Source organism: Lytechinus variegatus, chromosome 3, assembly GCF_018143015.1.
Source record: "Lytechinus variegatus isolate NC3 chromosome 3, Lvar_3.0, whole genome shotgun sequence".
NCBI classification, from domain to species: domain Eukaryota; kingdom Metazoa; phylum Echinodermata; class Echinoidea; order Temnopleuroida; family Toxopneustidae; genus Lytechinus; species Lytechinus variegatus.
Genome location: NC_054742.1, coordinates 20127602 through 20143863, shown reverse-complemented (window position 1 = coordinate 20143863; position 16262 = coordinate 20127602). Strand labels below are relative to the sequence as shown.

At 33.3% G+C, this 16262-nt stretch overlaps 1 protein-coding gene across 1 annotated transcript; it reads right to left on the bottom strand.

Annotated features, from left to right (window-relative positions):
* Positions 1-4510: 4510 nt before the first annotated feature.
* Positions 4511-15977, bottom strand: LOC121410445 (metalloproteinase inhibitor 3-like). Its single transcript, XM_041602537.1, has 4 exons — positions 15758-15977; positions 15105-15309; positions 7580-7704; positions 4511-5754 (listed from the first exon to the last, which is right to left on the bottom strand). Exons 1-4 carry the CDS (start codon positions 15896-15898, stop codon positions 5539-5541), a joined length of 687 nt encoding a protein of 228 aa, XP_041458471.1. The 5' UTR covers positions 15899-15977; the 3' UTR covers positions 4511-5538.
* Between the last annotated feature and the right edge of the window lie 285 nt (positions 15978-16262).

Genomic DNA, 16262 nt, shown 5'->3' with positions numbered 1-16262 from the left:
AAATAATTCAAATCAATGATTTTTTTCAATTAGTCACAGCTTTACAATAGTCAAAGAGAGACTACAACTGTATATGTTCAGGATCTTTTTGATAAAAAGCTCTTCTCTTGCTACAAATATAGATGCAAAACTCTCAGTTTTGGAGAACAATATAGGAGATAGCTTAGTCAAAGGGTGACTATACTACATTCTGTTACTGTGATTTTTTTACATTAATCTACAATTTTTATTCCCATATTCTCTACAAAAAAATCTGTTTGATCCATGAAGTATGAAAAAAAATCTACTTACTTTTAACTTAAAGGATAAAAACTGCAAAACTGCTTAAATTACAACATATGTATTACAAAAAGAAGTATTTTATTTTAAATGAGACACAGCTTACAACTGCCAATGATTGTAACTGAAGTACCTGCATCTTAACGTTAAAATACAGTGTTAAATGTTTATTCTGAGTTTTGCAAATTGTTGTTATAGAGCTATTTCCATTATTACATGCAGATACAAAACTTCCATTATTTGTAGCACTGAACATAAAATGGGCTGCAGTGACTTAAAAGGTTTATAAGAGAAAGCTTTTCTCAACAGTCAAATTATGACTGTACTATATTATGTTAATGTGATTTTTATAATTATGTTATTCAAAACATCAAATGTATGATAAATGTAACAATACGAAATAAGAGGCATGTTAAATATGGTGATTACATGCAGGTATCATTTTTTATTTTACACGACAGAAGTAGTTATGTGTAGGCGAAGGATCAAAACTGGAAAACTGCCAACAAACCTTTTCTCATCGACTTTTATATATTATATTTTTTTTTTACAAACTGCTCTCTGAAAAGTCTTTGGATTATGTGAAAACTTTACGTTAAGAAAGAAATTGACTAATAATAACTGACAAAGAATGTAAAATTTCAGAAGAAAAAACTCGACAAAATTTACAAAAAATTAGTACCTATTGACAACATACATCTGTAGTTTTCAAGGAATTACCTGATTTTATTAATTTGATTTTAATTTGTTTTAAGTAGATATGAAGACTTTGTTGATCTTTTATTGATAAAAAGTTAATTCAAAGTTTTTCAGTTGACTTGAAGAATTAAAACTGCATTGAACAAATACTTTGTCCATGATTTGTACATGTTTCAATGGAAGTGATTTAAATCAATGATTTTTTAAAAAAAATCATGGTGATTTAAATCGCGATTTAAATCACGATTTAAATCAACGTGATTTAAATCCGCCAACCCTGTGAATTTGTATCAAACCTTCAGTTTTTTTGTCCTATAATTTTTCTGCTTTTAATAAGCCCATTAATAGTGGAAGAATCTGAATTAAAGGTTTACCATTGTATATGCAAAAAATAGTATATTAGAAATTGATAATTATTGCCTGTAATTTGGGAGTAAGTTTAGATATATCCTTCATTTTCCTTTATTGAATTTGTCTCATTCTGATATTCAATTGTTATTCAGTTGCAGATCAATGGGTGAAATGAGTTTATAAATCAAAGTTGCATATCACCTCTCTTTCTACTTTAATCCTCAAAGTACCCCCTTTTACACAAGTTCCATAGTTTGCTAAAGCTTTGCCTTTCTTCATTTAAAAAAAAATTCCCTTACCCCCATCTGTTTATTGATACTGACACTGCATTTTCTTCTCTGCCTCGTCACTCTATGTCTCTCTCTCTCTCTCTCTTCATGTCTATGTATCTATCTATCTCTCTCCCTCATTGCACTCTTGTCTTTCTCTCTTTTCCTCTTCACCTTTTCATACTTCTCATCTCCCCCTCCCCCCACTCTCTGCCTTCCATCTTACTCTTTTCCTATTTGCATGTGACAGCAAGATATTCTTATTAGATATATTCAGCTAATATTTTCTCACCACTTCAAGATGGTATCTAACATCTATCTTCAGAGCTTTTGTGCATCACCAACCCTTTGATCCTTTTCCTTTATGCCCATTACAAATCTTCAGACCAAGATGTGAACTAATACCCCTTTCATAAACCCAATTATGCAGATAATAGCCGCATAATTTGGTTGTAAAATCGGAGGAGGACCAGAGTTATCCGCATCATTTTGATGCTGCTATAATCCGCATAATAGCAGCATCGGGACCAGATTTTGACTTTATGAACGCATTTCCAAAGTAATGCGGATAATTGCTATGGTGTGGTCACAAGGTCACCCTTTTCCAACGCAACCCCATCGGAGGGGGCGTGTGCAGTTGCCATGACAATTATCCGCCTTTTTCAGGTCGGGCGCTCCACGCTCGTAAAAAAAAGTGTGGATTATTTTTGGAGTTTGTGAACGCAATTTTTATTGAATTATCCGCATTACTCTTAGGCACATAATTGGAGGATGGATTTATGAAAGGAGCCTTCCTTGGTAAAGTTATTGAATAAACATTACAATCTCCAGCTGTTAGGTCTCCCCTTCTTATCTCCATACCATAGGCTTTACTAGAAGTTTACCTGCTAATTTGTTTCTACTATGAATACTACGCTATTATTGATCTCCAGTAGTACTGTTGAAAATTTACTAGATATTGCCAAGCAGGTTATTAAATTAAGTGGGGGTATTTGCTAACCCTTTCCGAATATCCCCAAATTTGAATATGTATATATATAAACAGTAAATAAGATCATTTTAATGGATGGAGTGAAATTAAATGAACAATGCCAAAATTATATCAATAAATCATTGATCAGAACTTTCATTTATATTCATGCAACTATGAATATATTTATACCATAAATTTTCCATTGTAACTTTGATAGTGAATTTACTGATCATAATTTGACAAACAAACTTTGGATTCAGGCGTTTGTTAACAACATGAATTTAATTCTGGATGATGAACCAATATGATTAGGGCCGTCTGCACCATTTCAAGTTTTCAAATTAGCTGCTATTTCTTATCCAGCAAATTATCCCAATCTAAACAATCTCAAGATTATTTGCAATGGAGATGCAATTATCGCACTAGTTCGTAGGATTAATCTCGAGATTGCAATTCCAAGTCAACTTGGGATTATTTGCAAAATAGCACGCTATTTTATGAATTATTGTGCTAATTTGTAGGTGCAGACGCACTCGGGATTATTTATTCACAGCGTCAGACCATAATGCATCGATGCCCCACTCGAGCAGGAATTGCTCTTCTTGCAATGGTGGAGACGGGGTTTCTTGAATCTCGAGATTAATCGCGAAGAGGACCGATCGGGTTAAAATCTCAAGATTGAGCAAACTCGGGATGGTGCAGCACCGGCTATTGAGAATCTGATATATACCACCTGATAACATGTCAACAATCACATGATGAGCTGTGTGTAACTTGTGAATGGCTGTATACAACACCAACCTGAATGAAGTTTTGATATTTTTTTTTCTTGGTCTACAAATGCAATGTCAAAAGAAAGGAACACAAAGATGATAAAGATCTATCAAAGAACATTTAGTTTAATTGAATATTTTTAGAGCAAGCAAGACATTGACAAAGTTGAATGAGACAAATATAGACACATTGGTTACTTGGCAAAACATTCAATGAATTTCAGCCAATTTCACATATATAATCCACTTCTAGTTCTCTGGTGTTAATAAGAAATATATATTAATTTGCCTCTTACTATCTTGATAAATGCCAACCAGATTGAATTAGCTCATTCTATTATTATGAATATGAATATTCTTAAAATTATATGAGTGAATAACATAGAATATGCATTAAAATTGGAAATGTGCACAAACAGGAAAAGGAAAAGCAACACATTTGAAGAATAAGACAACTTAGAAGGGATTTCCTTAATTTTTTCACAGAGGTTGATAGAGGTAGGTATGAACATGATGAAGAGATGAAGTATTATTTGTACAAGATGATCATTCAGCCAAATAAATTCTATTTTGTTTTTCACTTTCAGCTTTGATCATCTTTTTTAATCAGCACATGAAGATGAGAGCTATTTATCCTATCATGATATACAATATACACACTGGTTTTTTAAAATGGTGGTTATTCATATGAAATATACACATTACTTATGAACATCACAAATTATTTAGAATATATACATGTACTACCTTTGATATGATGCTCATCAAATCGTTAAATTCTTCTTTTTTTTCTTGCAATCAATTTTGTCTTAATCAAAGACTGAACACTTTTATGGAAGACAAAAAAAATTATACTCTAGATGAACCAAACACTCTGATTTACATCAAAAGAATATTCAATAAACATACCAAAGAAATAAAATAAGTAATATTTACAACAAAAAGTAGACATCAAAAGAAATAACAACAGCAGAGGAAGCCTTTGTTTATATTCACAATGTTCAATAAATTTTTAATACTAAAATTTTTTTTTCCTTATTTGAAGTACATTTGAATATCAGATAGGAAGATATTGGTTAAAATGAGATTTAACATTATACCCATACACTCTAAAGATCAAATGTGAAATCATCATATAAATTGGCCTAAAAGTATGAATTTTAAAAAAAAAGTAATCACTTTCTGTTCCTTATTCAACTTAATGGTTGGTTCTAAAATTGTGTCTTTCTTATTTTGTTTTTAGAGTGTATATGCTAATAGTTTTGTACAGCATTTTATTACAGTTCTTCATAAAATGTTGATCATATAAATAAACTTAGTCATATTATAATTTCAGTTAAAGTTTAATAATAATGCAAAGAACTTTTCATTCTTGACAAAAAATGAATATTTCTGAATTTTCTTTCAGACCTCATTTCTTTTATTAAAGGAAGACCATGTGTTGTATTTTGAGGTTAAAAATCAATATCAAAATGTGAAAAAGGTTGTAGTTTGATATTTGATCAAACCCAAAAATATGAGGGGTTATAAGCAATAAATTTGAAATATCCAATAAGAAAATTCCTTTCTGTAGTTGAACATCATTGTGGTATAGAAAAATTATGAGCGTGCTACATTTAAAGTTGTATTAAACCTCTTTTCCTTTCTTTGTGTCTGTTCAATTGAGAGCAAGTCAACAAAAAATCAAATGACATTTATGACATCTATACTTTAAAGTCTAATAATACCTTTTCACTAAATATACAGTACCTTCATTTGTTAAAGAATAGCCAAAAGTCTTTGACCAATTCCCTGTTAATCTATTCTGTGCAATTAGAAATATGATGTATACAATAGAGTAAAAAGGGGTGTTAATGCTATCTAGGAGTTCACACTCTTCTAGTTCTAGCTCTCGGCAGTTAATTTTATTACTTTTTCACATAAAAATAATCCAAAAAAAAATTTCTGAATGGGTGTCTCCCAGTTTTCATTTTTATTGTGTGTGTCTAAAAAATAAAATGGTTTATTTAATGATTATCTAGAAATTAACAGTTTAAAAGTTGATTGTTAGAGATGATGACCAAACACTGAAATCTTCAAAGGGGAGTGTCCATGAATAGTAGATTATGTACATTGTACACAAGAGCACTTCACTCCAGCATGATGAAGAGAATCAGGCATGATGGGTAAAAAGAGGGTGCCCTCTGTTGGTGGTTTATGGCATAAATCCTCGGCTCTGTGTCCTTCCCTTAGCTCGTCTCCTCATACATCGGCGCATGTCTGTCTTTCCATTCCAGAAACACTGTCCACTTGCATCTGGTGAGCAGTAAGCGTATTCACTCTCACAATCATCCCTTAGGTGAGCCAAGTCCCACATACACACACCCGATACAGGCTCAGTCGGGCAGTAACGACCGTAGCAAGGCGAAATCTGATAAAAGAAACAAATATTAAGCTAATGGTTCTCATGAACTTTTTTTGATAATAGGGTTGAGTTCTTCACTCTCAAATAAAATAACATCCTCGGATTGCTGCACTTATTTGTTAAGTTATTACAAGTGGATATTTTATGGTATTTCTTCGAATTTTGATACCAATTACAATATTTCCTTCTTCGTCCTTTATCTTTAATGCTTGGTGAAGGGTCAACATTGGAATATATGTCGTTGATTAACTTGTCTGTCAATACAAATTGGTTGATTAAAAACTTTTATATAGCACCCCGTTGTTAGTATGTCTGTTAATCACTTTGAAGGGGAGGAAGAACTGTAAGAGCTAACAAGACTTTTTCTGTCTCTCCACAGGAGAAGTACACTCTTTTTCTAAAGATTTAAAAAGTATATTCCCGTCAACAGAATATATCTGTCATTTTGACCCACCCCCACCCACCTAAAAACTGAAATCTCATGACAGCTTTATGATTGTTGATGAGCGATAAGGTTTCAGAATAGATTCCCCATGGATTAAGGTCAGGATATAATTAGTGTATCATTAAGAATGACTTCCTCCTAGTCCCTGGATAATCTGTCTTTCTTACTGACATTGTATCATGTGTCTCCTGGACAGGATATCAAGACCACAACGTGCCACATTTAGCCACCTGTACTTTTAACTTTCTCAACTAGGCTCAACCAGCACTTGTTCCATTTCTGGTTCCATTTGCCAGCTTTTATGAAATGACTATACATTAAATAGTGTTTACGTTCTTTGTGTTGTTGGCGGTGTATTAAATTATTTGTTAATTGATTAGTTAATTCATTTATTCATGCGACTGAACATGTGATTTAAAGATCGTACATTTTCAGCTCAAAATCAACTCTCATGAAATTTCAGTTTGTCCCTTTGAATAAGAGCTGTTAATTATCACTGACTTTTTGGTAATATTTCATTTTAATATCTGGCAGGTATAGCAATACAGGATGCTTACATACTGTATATAAGGCTATTTTTTTCTTTCAACCCAAGGGAAGATGTAGTTGAATGTCAATATGCTTCCCTATGAACTATCAGTTGACAGAGAGTGAAAGCTCAATAAGGGCTGTTCAAGAAGTTGACATACTCCCTCTTGTGATGGAATCCAATACATTGTGGTTTATCCATGAACAGTAAGAGGTGCACTCATAGCGATTTAAAGATACATTCCAGTTGTATTAACAATCACAAATAAAATTAATAAGAATTTAACAAAATGACCGCAAACTGCTAGTCTATACAAATCAGCATTTTAGAAGAAAAGCAGTAATTTCTAAGTAATTTACGAAATAAGCATGATATTGAATTATTGACTGGCGTATTTTTTACAAAATGCACGGACCCACTTGTACTTGTCTTGATTATTTCCAGCTCACTTAGATTTAAACATAATTTTTCTTGCTCCAGTCATTTCAGAACTCAATAAATCTGGATCTATAATGATATGATTTCAATTGAAAGACTCTCTAAAAAACTATTGCCCATTAAAAGTACTAAGAAATACTCAGGCTTTTAGGAATTGAGGATTATGAATAAAAGGATGACTAAAATTTGACTTAAACATTAAAAATTGTTGCTTTTTCATAAACCAGTCTTGTGTGCAATTTATACCTCCAAGGTGCCCTTAATGAATTAAAATCACCCCAGTGACACTTGCTTTAATTTACTCTGAAAAAAATCGTTTCTTACATATTTTGAACAATAGAATATGGATTTTTTCAAAGTTGTTCTTATATTTATATACTGAATTGTTACAAAGAATGGTAAAGCAGAATAGCACTTACTTCACATTTTCCACATTGTAGTTTGTAGTTGTGTTTGATTCCTTGTCTTTGTCTCTTTGTTATGTTCTTGTATCCCTCCTTCCAGTTGCATGATGAAATTCTTAGCTCAGCATTGTAAAAGGTTCCTGAAAAAGAAAATTTTCATGAATATTATATCTCTAGTTGATAATTAATTTGTCTCTACCAGTTATTACTTGGTAGCTTCAGAGAAAATGTCCCCTGGCTGAAATTGATTCTAGTGATTACCTTTAATCATTGTCAACTTTTGTTGTGTAGACCAGATGATATTTTGAGTGTATTTATTTGCATGTAACATATAGGATCTGAGGTTTTCTGGCTCTATGCCTAGAGAATGCAGCCGAGAGCATGACGTCAGCTTTGCTCTTCGGCCAGGTATGCCTATGGTCGACGCCCTTACTATTAAAGGTGAATTTAACTTGTAATTATACAAACTATGTAGGGATTCCCTGAGAGTTATCACTTGTCAGATACATTAAGTGCGTTAGCATTTATAGCATTGGCAGAGAATGATATACAAATAGCGAATAGGCATGAGTGCGATGGTGCGAGATTTCGCATGAGGTGAAAGAAAGATGCTCTATTCAACGAGGCGTTAGCCGAGTTGAATAGAACGTTTCTTTCTTTCACCGAATGCGAAATCTCGCACCATTGCACGAATAAGAATATTCGCTATTTGTGTTGTGCAACGCCTCGGAATCTAGCGAAAATATGAAAAAAAGACAAGTTTTTCCCTCCAGTAATCTATGAAAAAGGAGCAAAAATATTGAAAGCGAAAAGCAAAATCCCACAAGCGCACATGATCTTGGACAGCATTGCACATTTAGCCAGCGGGTTGTATGCGCATCGTCATCTTATTCAATGAAATCGCATTGTGACGTCACCTCCTAAAGCTGTGCGATGGTACATTTTGGACGGTACATTTTGGATGGTACGTCTTGTGTGCAACGGTACGAATGTGTGACATTCAGCCTCCCATTTGATCGCGTACAACAAGCTAAGTAGGCGTTGTACATTATATACTAGCCCATGCAGATATCATTCAACTTGGTATTACTTCTTGCTTTGATGAGTTTATGTCAGTATCCTGTTAATCAATTTTTTGATATGTACGTCAGTTGTCAGTAATATATAGTTTGCTTGTAGCATCATCAAATCAAATTTTGTCACAAATTATTAAGGAGCTAAATGTGATTGGATCTTGAGCGCAAGAAATTCTGTACTAAAAAACTATTAATTTTCATGGTGGTTTATTGGTAGAGCGCTCGCCTCATGAATGGGGAGGACGCGGATTCGATCTCTGGCTGAGTCATACCATAGACTTTAAAAACGGGACCTTTTGCCATCATGTCTGGTGCTCAACTTATGAGAATGGATAAGGGTAATGATATGCAGGGGTGTGAGAGTTCAGCTATTTAGCTGATTTCAGCTATATTTGTTCTTAATTGTCAAGCTTATTTCAGCATTCTTTGTTTTTTGTCTGTAAAAAAGTATAGGAGCTTTTAATTTGTTGTTGCTCACACCCCTGGATATGTGATGTTTCATAGGGCCCCCTAGTAGAGCAGTTTTATAACTGAAGTGGCTACCCTTAGTAAATAAAACATTATTATTATTATTCATTATTATTATCATTATCATCCTCCATTCTTCAATTTTTTCCATATGCTCGAACTTTGATAGAGATCATGCTTCTTGTCATGGTCTTATCTCATGTTCTTCCACTTTTTTGCTCACATTTTAGTAACAGTTTAAAATTGGGATAAATCTAAAGGTTATTTAATTTTTAATTTTTGAATTAATTGAAAAAATATATATACTATTGTTTCATAAAACATTTTCTAGAACTTGACATATGCAGTAACAATTACTGCATACAAAATCCACAGCCCTTGCCTCTATGAAGAGAAGGGTAAGGATGCAGTAGATTTTACAATTCTATTGTTTGACTTCATGAGAAATGTTGGCGCAAGTCAGAATGATGATACTTCATTAGTGTCTTAATGTTGACAGCTCAAATTTGTGCATTTTTGAAGCGTTATTGTTTAAAATCATAATATCATGTAATTATTTTAATTATCGAGCATGTTGACATGCATGCTGTATTTGTCAGACACAGAGCAATATAATTGTCATAATTTCTATGTTTATTCCTGAGGTGGTGGGGGGATATGAGCATTATATCAGGCAAAATCTTTTTAAATTCATATCTTCTCTAAATTCTCCCATACTCTTTTTAGTAAATGACAGAATGACAAATTGGCAGGCACTATGATGGCAATCTCCCTCTCTCTTTCTCCGTCTCTCTTAGCAAGATCTTTTGAGAGGTGTAACCATCTGTTTATGATATGAATATGATCCAATCAAGAACAGCTGGTCATGATGATGAAATGACCATCCCTCCTGTTTGAGATAGTGTTTTGTGTGAAGAGAGATGGGGTAGGGGAGAGCGAGAGAGAGGGGTTTATAGAGGATGGAGAATGACAGAAAATTACAACGTGGAAGAACAAAAATTAAAGGAAATATAGGTAGGTCAAGTGAATTATAATGGATTTTAGAGGGGAAACAAGAAACCTAGAATCAACCAGACTGTTTGCTTTTTATTGTAACTTTTAGTTACTCCCCAATCTTCTTTGTAAAATTGAAAAGCCTCAATCATCTTTTATTCTGTAAGACTAAGAATTAATATATTTTCCACACAATAATTATTAAGGACTTAAAAGAGAACTTTCATTAGCTCAGATATGAAATGTAGATTTATTTTAATGAATAAGAACTAAACACTATTTGAATTTCGAATATTTGAAAATCGTAAATGTTATTTCTTCATTGTATTTACTGACATTTTTTTTCTTGGGCATTCTTGATTTATCGGTTATCACATTCTGCATGAAGTAAACTTGACACCATGAGAGAGGAAATTTATGAGACATCATGATTAGGAGGGTGCAGCTGGTTTACAAATAGGAAGATGGAATGTTGTAAAGATAGCAGACCTCTTGTTAAAGGTACATTTTCAATTATATAAGACTAGATGTAATTAATCAACTGCCTTTTTGAACCAAGAATATTGCATAAAAGTTCTAAGAAAGTATTAATTAAAGGTTCTATAATTTAGGAATGATTTTTGGGGAAAATTTTGCTCCTTCAGTCAGATCAAGATATTTTTAAACTCTACGGACCTGTATTCTGAAGTCAGGTTTAACTTAAACTCAGGTTTACAGTTGTGGTTTAAGTATGGCTAGCCAATTGGTACATAAATTACTAGCAGCAGTGATATCATATTTCAGCTCATTTAGCTCTCAAATCATTCATGATTGTCTATAAGATAAAAAAAATTATTGTCTTCAACATTGATGAATCGGGAAAGAGCACAGTAAACATACAACTTATTAACAATTTTGACGCTTGGCTACCCATAATTTTAACACAGAATTAGACCATGGTCTAAGTTAAAGCTGACTTCAAAATATGGGCCTATATCTTGTTTTCATTTTGAATTGTAAGACACTGGATTTTGAGTCCTTTGACTGCTGGATTCTGAACCAGTTCTATGAGCAAGAGGGATAAATGATATATTGAAAGATGAGCTGCAGCACTAAGCTTAATGGGATATGATATAGAGAAAACAACAGGATAAGAAAGAACACATTTGCTGCTTAACTTTGTAACTTCCATGAGAGTATCAGGGATCATCAGCTCACTCAGTCAAAAAGTAGTGCAATTTAATGAAGAAAAGAAAGAATTTTCTCAAGAATAAGTGATGTGGACTAGTCCCTTTGATCTGGAATTATTTAAATCAGATCTGATAAATTCTTAACTATGCCAGAATAAGTTGATTTACTCTCTATTGATGTGAATATGGTCTTTAAAAAGAATTAGTTGTGTTAGCTGTGTCTTTTTCCCCTGCCACTTTTTTTTTTATCCCAAGTACAACAACTACAAACCATAAACAGAACACAGTGCACTTAGAAACACTAGTAGTAAGCGCATTATAAATGTTATGTATTATTATTATTAACAAAAACTTAGTAGTCAGTATCTTAATTCCAAAAATTTCTTTAGTAATGTTTTCTGTCATATTTCATATCATATCAGCACACTTTCATTTAAGGTTTTAAAGAAGATTCTTGGTCTAAAATTGAGGTTTTGTTTGGTTTCATTCATGGTTATAATTAGTCAGGTAATTTTACCATTTCTTTCAGGGTAGGGTATAATGTTGCTTCTGAAATGAACCCTGGTAGACGTTTGGGGTCATCAGTAGATGTTTCCCCTTGAAATGAATATTAAATCACTCCTCTCCAATCATCATTATTTTATCTTTAGGTTAAAGGGAAGCTTTTAATTATGTGATGTTTTTAAACAAATTCTCTTACTTAATGCTTAGCGATGAAGACCGATTAAATCCCTTTCCTGTCTAGCCAGTGTCCAGTCAAGCCTTTTTTCTCAGAATGTTTTCCCCCATTACAAGTAGTTTGCCTTTTTCCTGCAGAAGGGTATGTATGGTGGCACGTATTCCATTTATATCAATTTTTCCACCTTTTCTTAATTTGAAAAATGGATCATCATCTTCCACTGAATGCAAAAAAATTCATTATTTAATTTATATGACATTTAAAAAAGTTCTTTGTCATTTGACATTGACTTTGGTTTGATTTGGAGAAGAATTTGCGTGCATGCAGCACAGCTAAGCAAGCGCTGTCTGTTGATTGTTGCATACATGTATGTAATACACATGCAAACACCAGTGATTTTATGTGTACATGTAGTGTCGTTAGTCTAGGTGAGCGTGCAATGGACAAAATCGTTTGAATCCAAAACTGCACGATAAATAGATCCAAAGCTGCATGATGATAATTGTAAAATGGGCTGTATGATCGATATCAAACAACTAATCAAATGACAAGGATCTATTTATGTGTCATATTAATTGATATGAATTTTATAATTGAATTTAGAGAACCTCATTGCAGATATAATCAATTCATAATCAACTTTACCAAAAATGTAGATAAAAAAAATCAAAATTTCTTCTTTTATTAGTTTACAATATTGGACAGACTTCTATATTCTTAAAGCTCAGTTCAAATTTGAGGAGAGATATCTCGACACCAGCCACAAGAAAGGTCAAATAACGGAAGTTTGTACGCTTCTCTGACCGTCTCCAATGAAGTAGGACACTGAGGATGAAGGCAAGATGACGGATTAGGAATCTTATATTACAGAATAACCCTGGCTAGATGATTGATTCTAAACGAAGGTACCAGAATTTTCATGTCTTTTCAATATGCATGATTCTCCTCTTGGAGTTAGATACCTATGAGGTCTTTACCACCAAAGTGAGACAGTCTTTAGGGTCAGAATTTACCTCAGATGCCCTTACTTAGATTGTGAAAATATAAGGAATCTAAAAAAAGATTTAGATAAAAAAGTAAAAGTAAACATAATTATGAAAATAATAATTCACTGCCCTTTATTCACTTTCACTTTCTACTTTATTGTAAGTGTTTTGTAGTGCCACAAATACAACAAAGCTACTTAGTCTTCTATTTCATCTACCTATTTCCCTTAGTGTTCATAGTCCTTTTGTTATGGTCAGATTTTTGTGTGGTGTTATTAATGATAGTCACATCTGCGGTACTTCAATTGTTTAAAACTTTTGAACTTGTTAATGGCCATATAGATAGTTTAGATATCAAAGGATGGGGAATTGGGAATAATTCAAATGGTGAATGAACTGATAGGAGAGAGGGAAAGGAAGAGCTACAAGGGGATTGCATGAGAGAGAAAGAAAGAAATGGACTAACAAGGGTTCATGCACTTTCAGACCGATACACCATCATCATCATCTGCAAATGCCATATTTACATTTCAGAAATGCATACGATCTGACTGTATTGGTATGTGCCCCTCAGCCATGCGCATCACTCTATGTTGTACTTCATTAATATTTGATTAAAGGACAGTAGTTCAGGTAAATGAACGTAAGCTGGTGAATATATGATATTGTGTTTATTCAAAATAAAAATTGTGATCACGTTTTAAATTAGGATGATTTCATTGGTACCCATATAGTGGGAAAGGAGTAAAGGATTTACCTTCCTGAATACCGTGCATTTGATCTCCTATCAGCCTTTTTAACCAGTCAATGTTAGACTATGGTATTGAGCTCGGAGGTAGGAGTAACTACTCTCTTTATTAAAAAAATGACTCATGTGATTATCAAACTTTCTTTGAATTATATAATGTGGTTTTATTGATAATTATGATTGGAGATACAATAGCATCACCCTCCTCCCCATGACCGAACCCCCTCCCTGTTGATTATCTCATGTGGTCATCCATACCCACCCTTGCCCTTCTTCATTCTCCCCCTCCCCACCAATCTCTACTCCTGAATAGATTTGGACGTAACACCTCAGAAAGTTGGTCTTGGTTAAGTGGTTTTAAATGTCATGGGCATACCATTGTAGAGTCCCCATCCATCATCCGAGGGATAACTGGTCTGGACTCACCATCACTATCATCCTCCCTTCATACCAGCTTCAAGCTATCCTTGCTTACCAGAGGGAAAACTAATGATCACAAACAATAGAATTCTTAACCCATTTATACCAGTGTATATTTAGTACAAGCTATTAAAGCACAAGGTAATCGTGGAATGAGTGTCAATGATCTCTCAATGTATGACAAGAAATTTTTTTGCTGTGTGGTTAGATAAATCTTTGTAAGATTGTATGTTCATTTTTAAGGATTTGATTACAGACTGAAGCTGATTTTCTTTGAAAGATTTGTATGCTTGTGTGGTGAGCACAATGTATGCTCATCGATGCACAATTAAAGGAAGTTAAAGCGATCATTGATATTATACAGTATGTTGCAATAAAAACTCTCTATTACTTTCTTGACCAAAGTCAAAAGTGAAAGACGTTGGATAAGACTAAGTTGAAAATATATGTCACATTTCATCAGTAATTCAAAACATTTGCCTAAAATAACTCTCCTAATGAATGAAAGTATCTGCCTCATCTGAGAATTTGATATCTTATGTAGATATGAGATTATAGAAGTTTTTTCAAATTTCTGAATCCCAGATTGAACAAATTACAAGAGGAACATTTGTAACATCTGTATGAATTCATTAATTACCTACAGAAATCAGATTAAATCCATCATGGTGCTATCACATTGGCTGTTAAATGTTTGACATTAACATCAAGAGCTATGTCCTAAATATTCCATCCTTTAAAGTAAATTCCAAGAACTAGATGATGATTTTAAATAGTTCTAATCTGTGAATTTTAGCGAGTTTAGTCTTCTATTGTGATGTAATGTGATACAATTTTTAACCATAAAATAAATCAATAATTTTCATGAGGATACCAGCTAATGTTAGCAATTCCTTGTTCATGTTTATCACTATTTACTCTTTCTATCAGTCCTGGGGAGCCTTAAATTTGCATCCAGTTTACATATGATGACCGAATTTGTGGGTAATGACAATACATACCTGCTAAAATGTAGACCTGTCCCACTTCTAAGTCTGTGACTCCGCATGCTGCATCAATGGCTGCTGAAGCAATCTTGGCAATAGACTTAGGCATCAGAAGATCATCTCCTTTATAGATCTTTTCAACCTTGACAGTATATTCCAATTTGATTGGTCGATTCTCCTCCATGTACTTAGGCACCTCAAGACCAGCTGGCACTCGCACCTATAAAAAGAAAAAATATATATATTTCAAGATAAAGAAATCCCCAAAAGTGATGATCAGTATTCATTTTCTAATTCGTTTGATCGACTTGAAAGGTGTTGCATAAAGATATATACTTTGTGTCATTTGATTGAAATAATTTTTTCCATTCTTTATTTTTCAAACAAATTGAGAACGGCAGTACATGAAAAACTGTTGCAATTAAGATAAGTTATGTGACAGATTTTCTCTGAAGTATGACAGTCCAAACTGATATTTCCCAGAATGATAAGTAACTGTGTTCTATTAGTTATGTGATTTTGAAATATGCTTTATAATAGGGATGAATGAGCTAAAAGGTTTGAAACAATTATTTAAAAACTCCTCTCCCTCAACACTCGAACGGTATCAAATAAAGGAAATCAAGCCCGATATACTTAAAAACTTGTAAGATTTTTGAGGTCTTTACCTGAGGTAATCTTGGCATAGCAGCCAGATTCAATGAAGCAGCCAGTAAACTTTCACTCTGTTCCAAGATTGGTCCTTCATTATCAATACCCCAATCAGAATCTGAGAAGGAAACTTCACTGAACGATGAAGACTCAGCCATTGGTTCTGGTTGTGGCTCAGGGTATATCAGTTCCTTGGTTGTAATTCTCGCTCTAATAACTGTCAAAGAAAAAAAAACAACCTTTATTTAAATATATGAAGTTTTGATTTAAATCTCGTACTTGCAATTCTATGGATTGGATTAACATGTTTCAGAATTATGGCTCCTATTGGGCACTTTTATTACAGCCATGGCCCTAATGTCTTTTTGCAAGACATTGCCATACATGTACATATGCCACACTCCACCCAGGTGAGGTAATGGGTACACACATGAATTTATTCCTTTAAATGCGTATTACCAGCTGTATTAAAGCCAGAGCAACAAAATTGTAAATTATTATGTCTCACCTCTGACAGACATG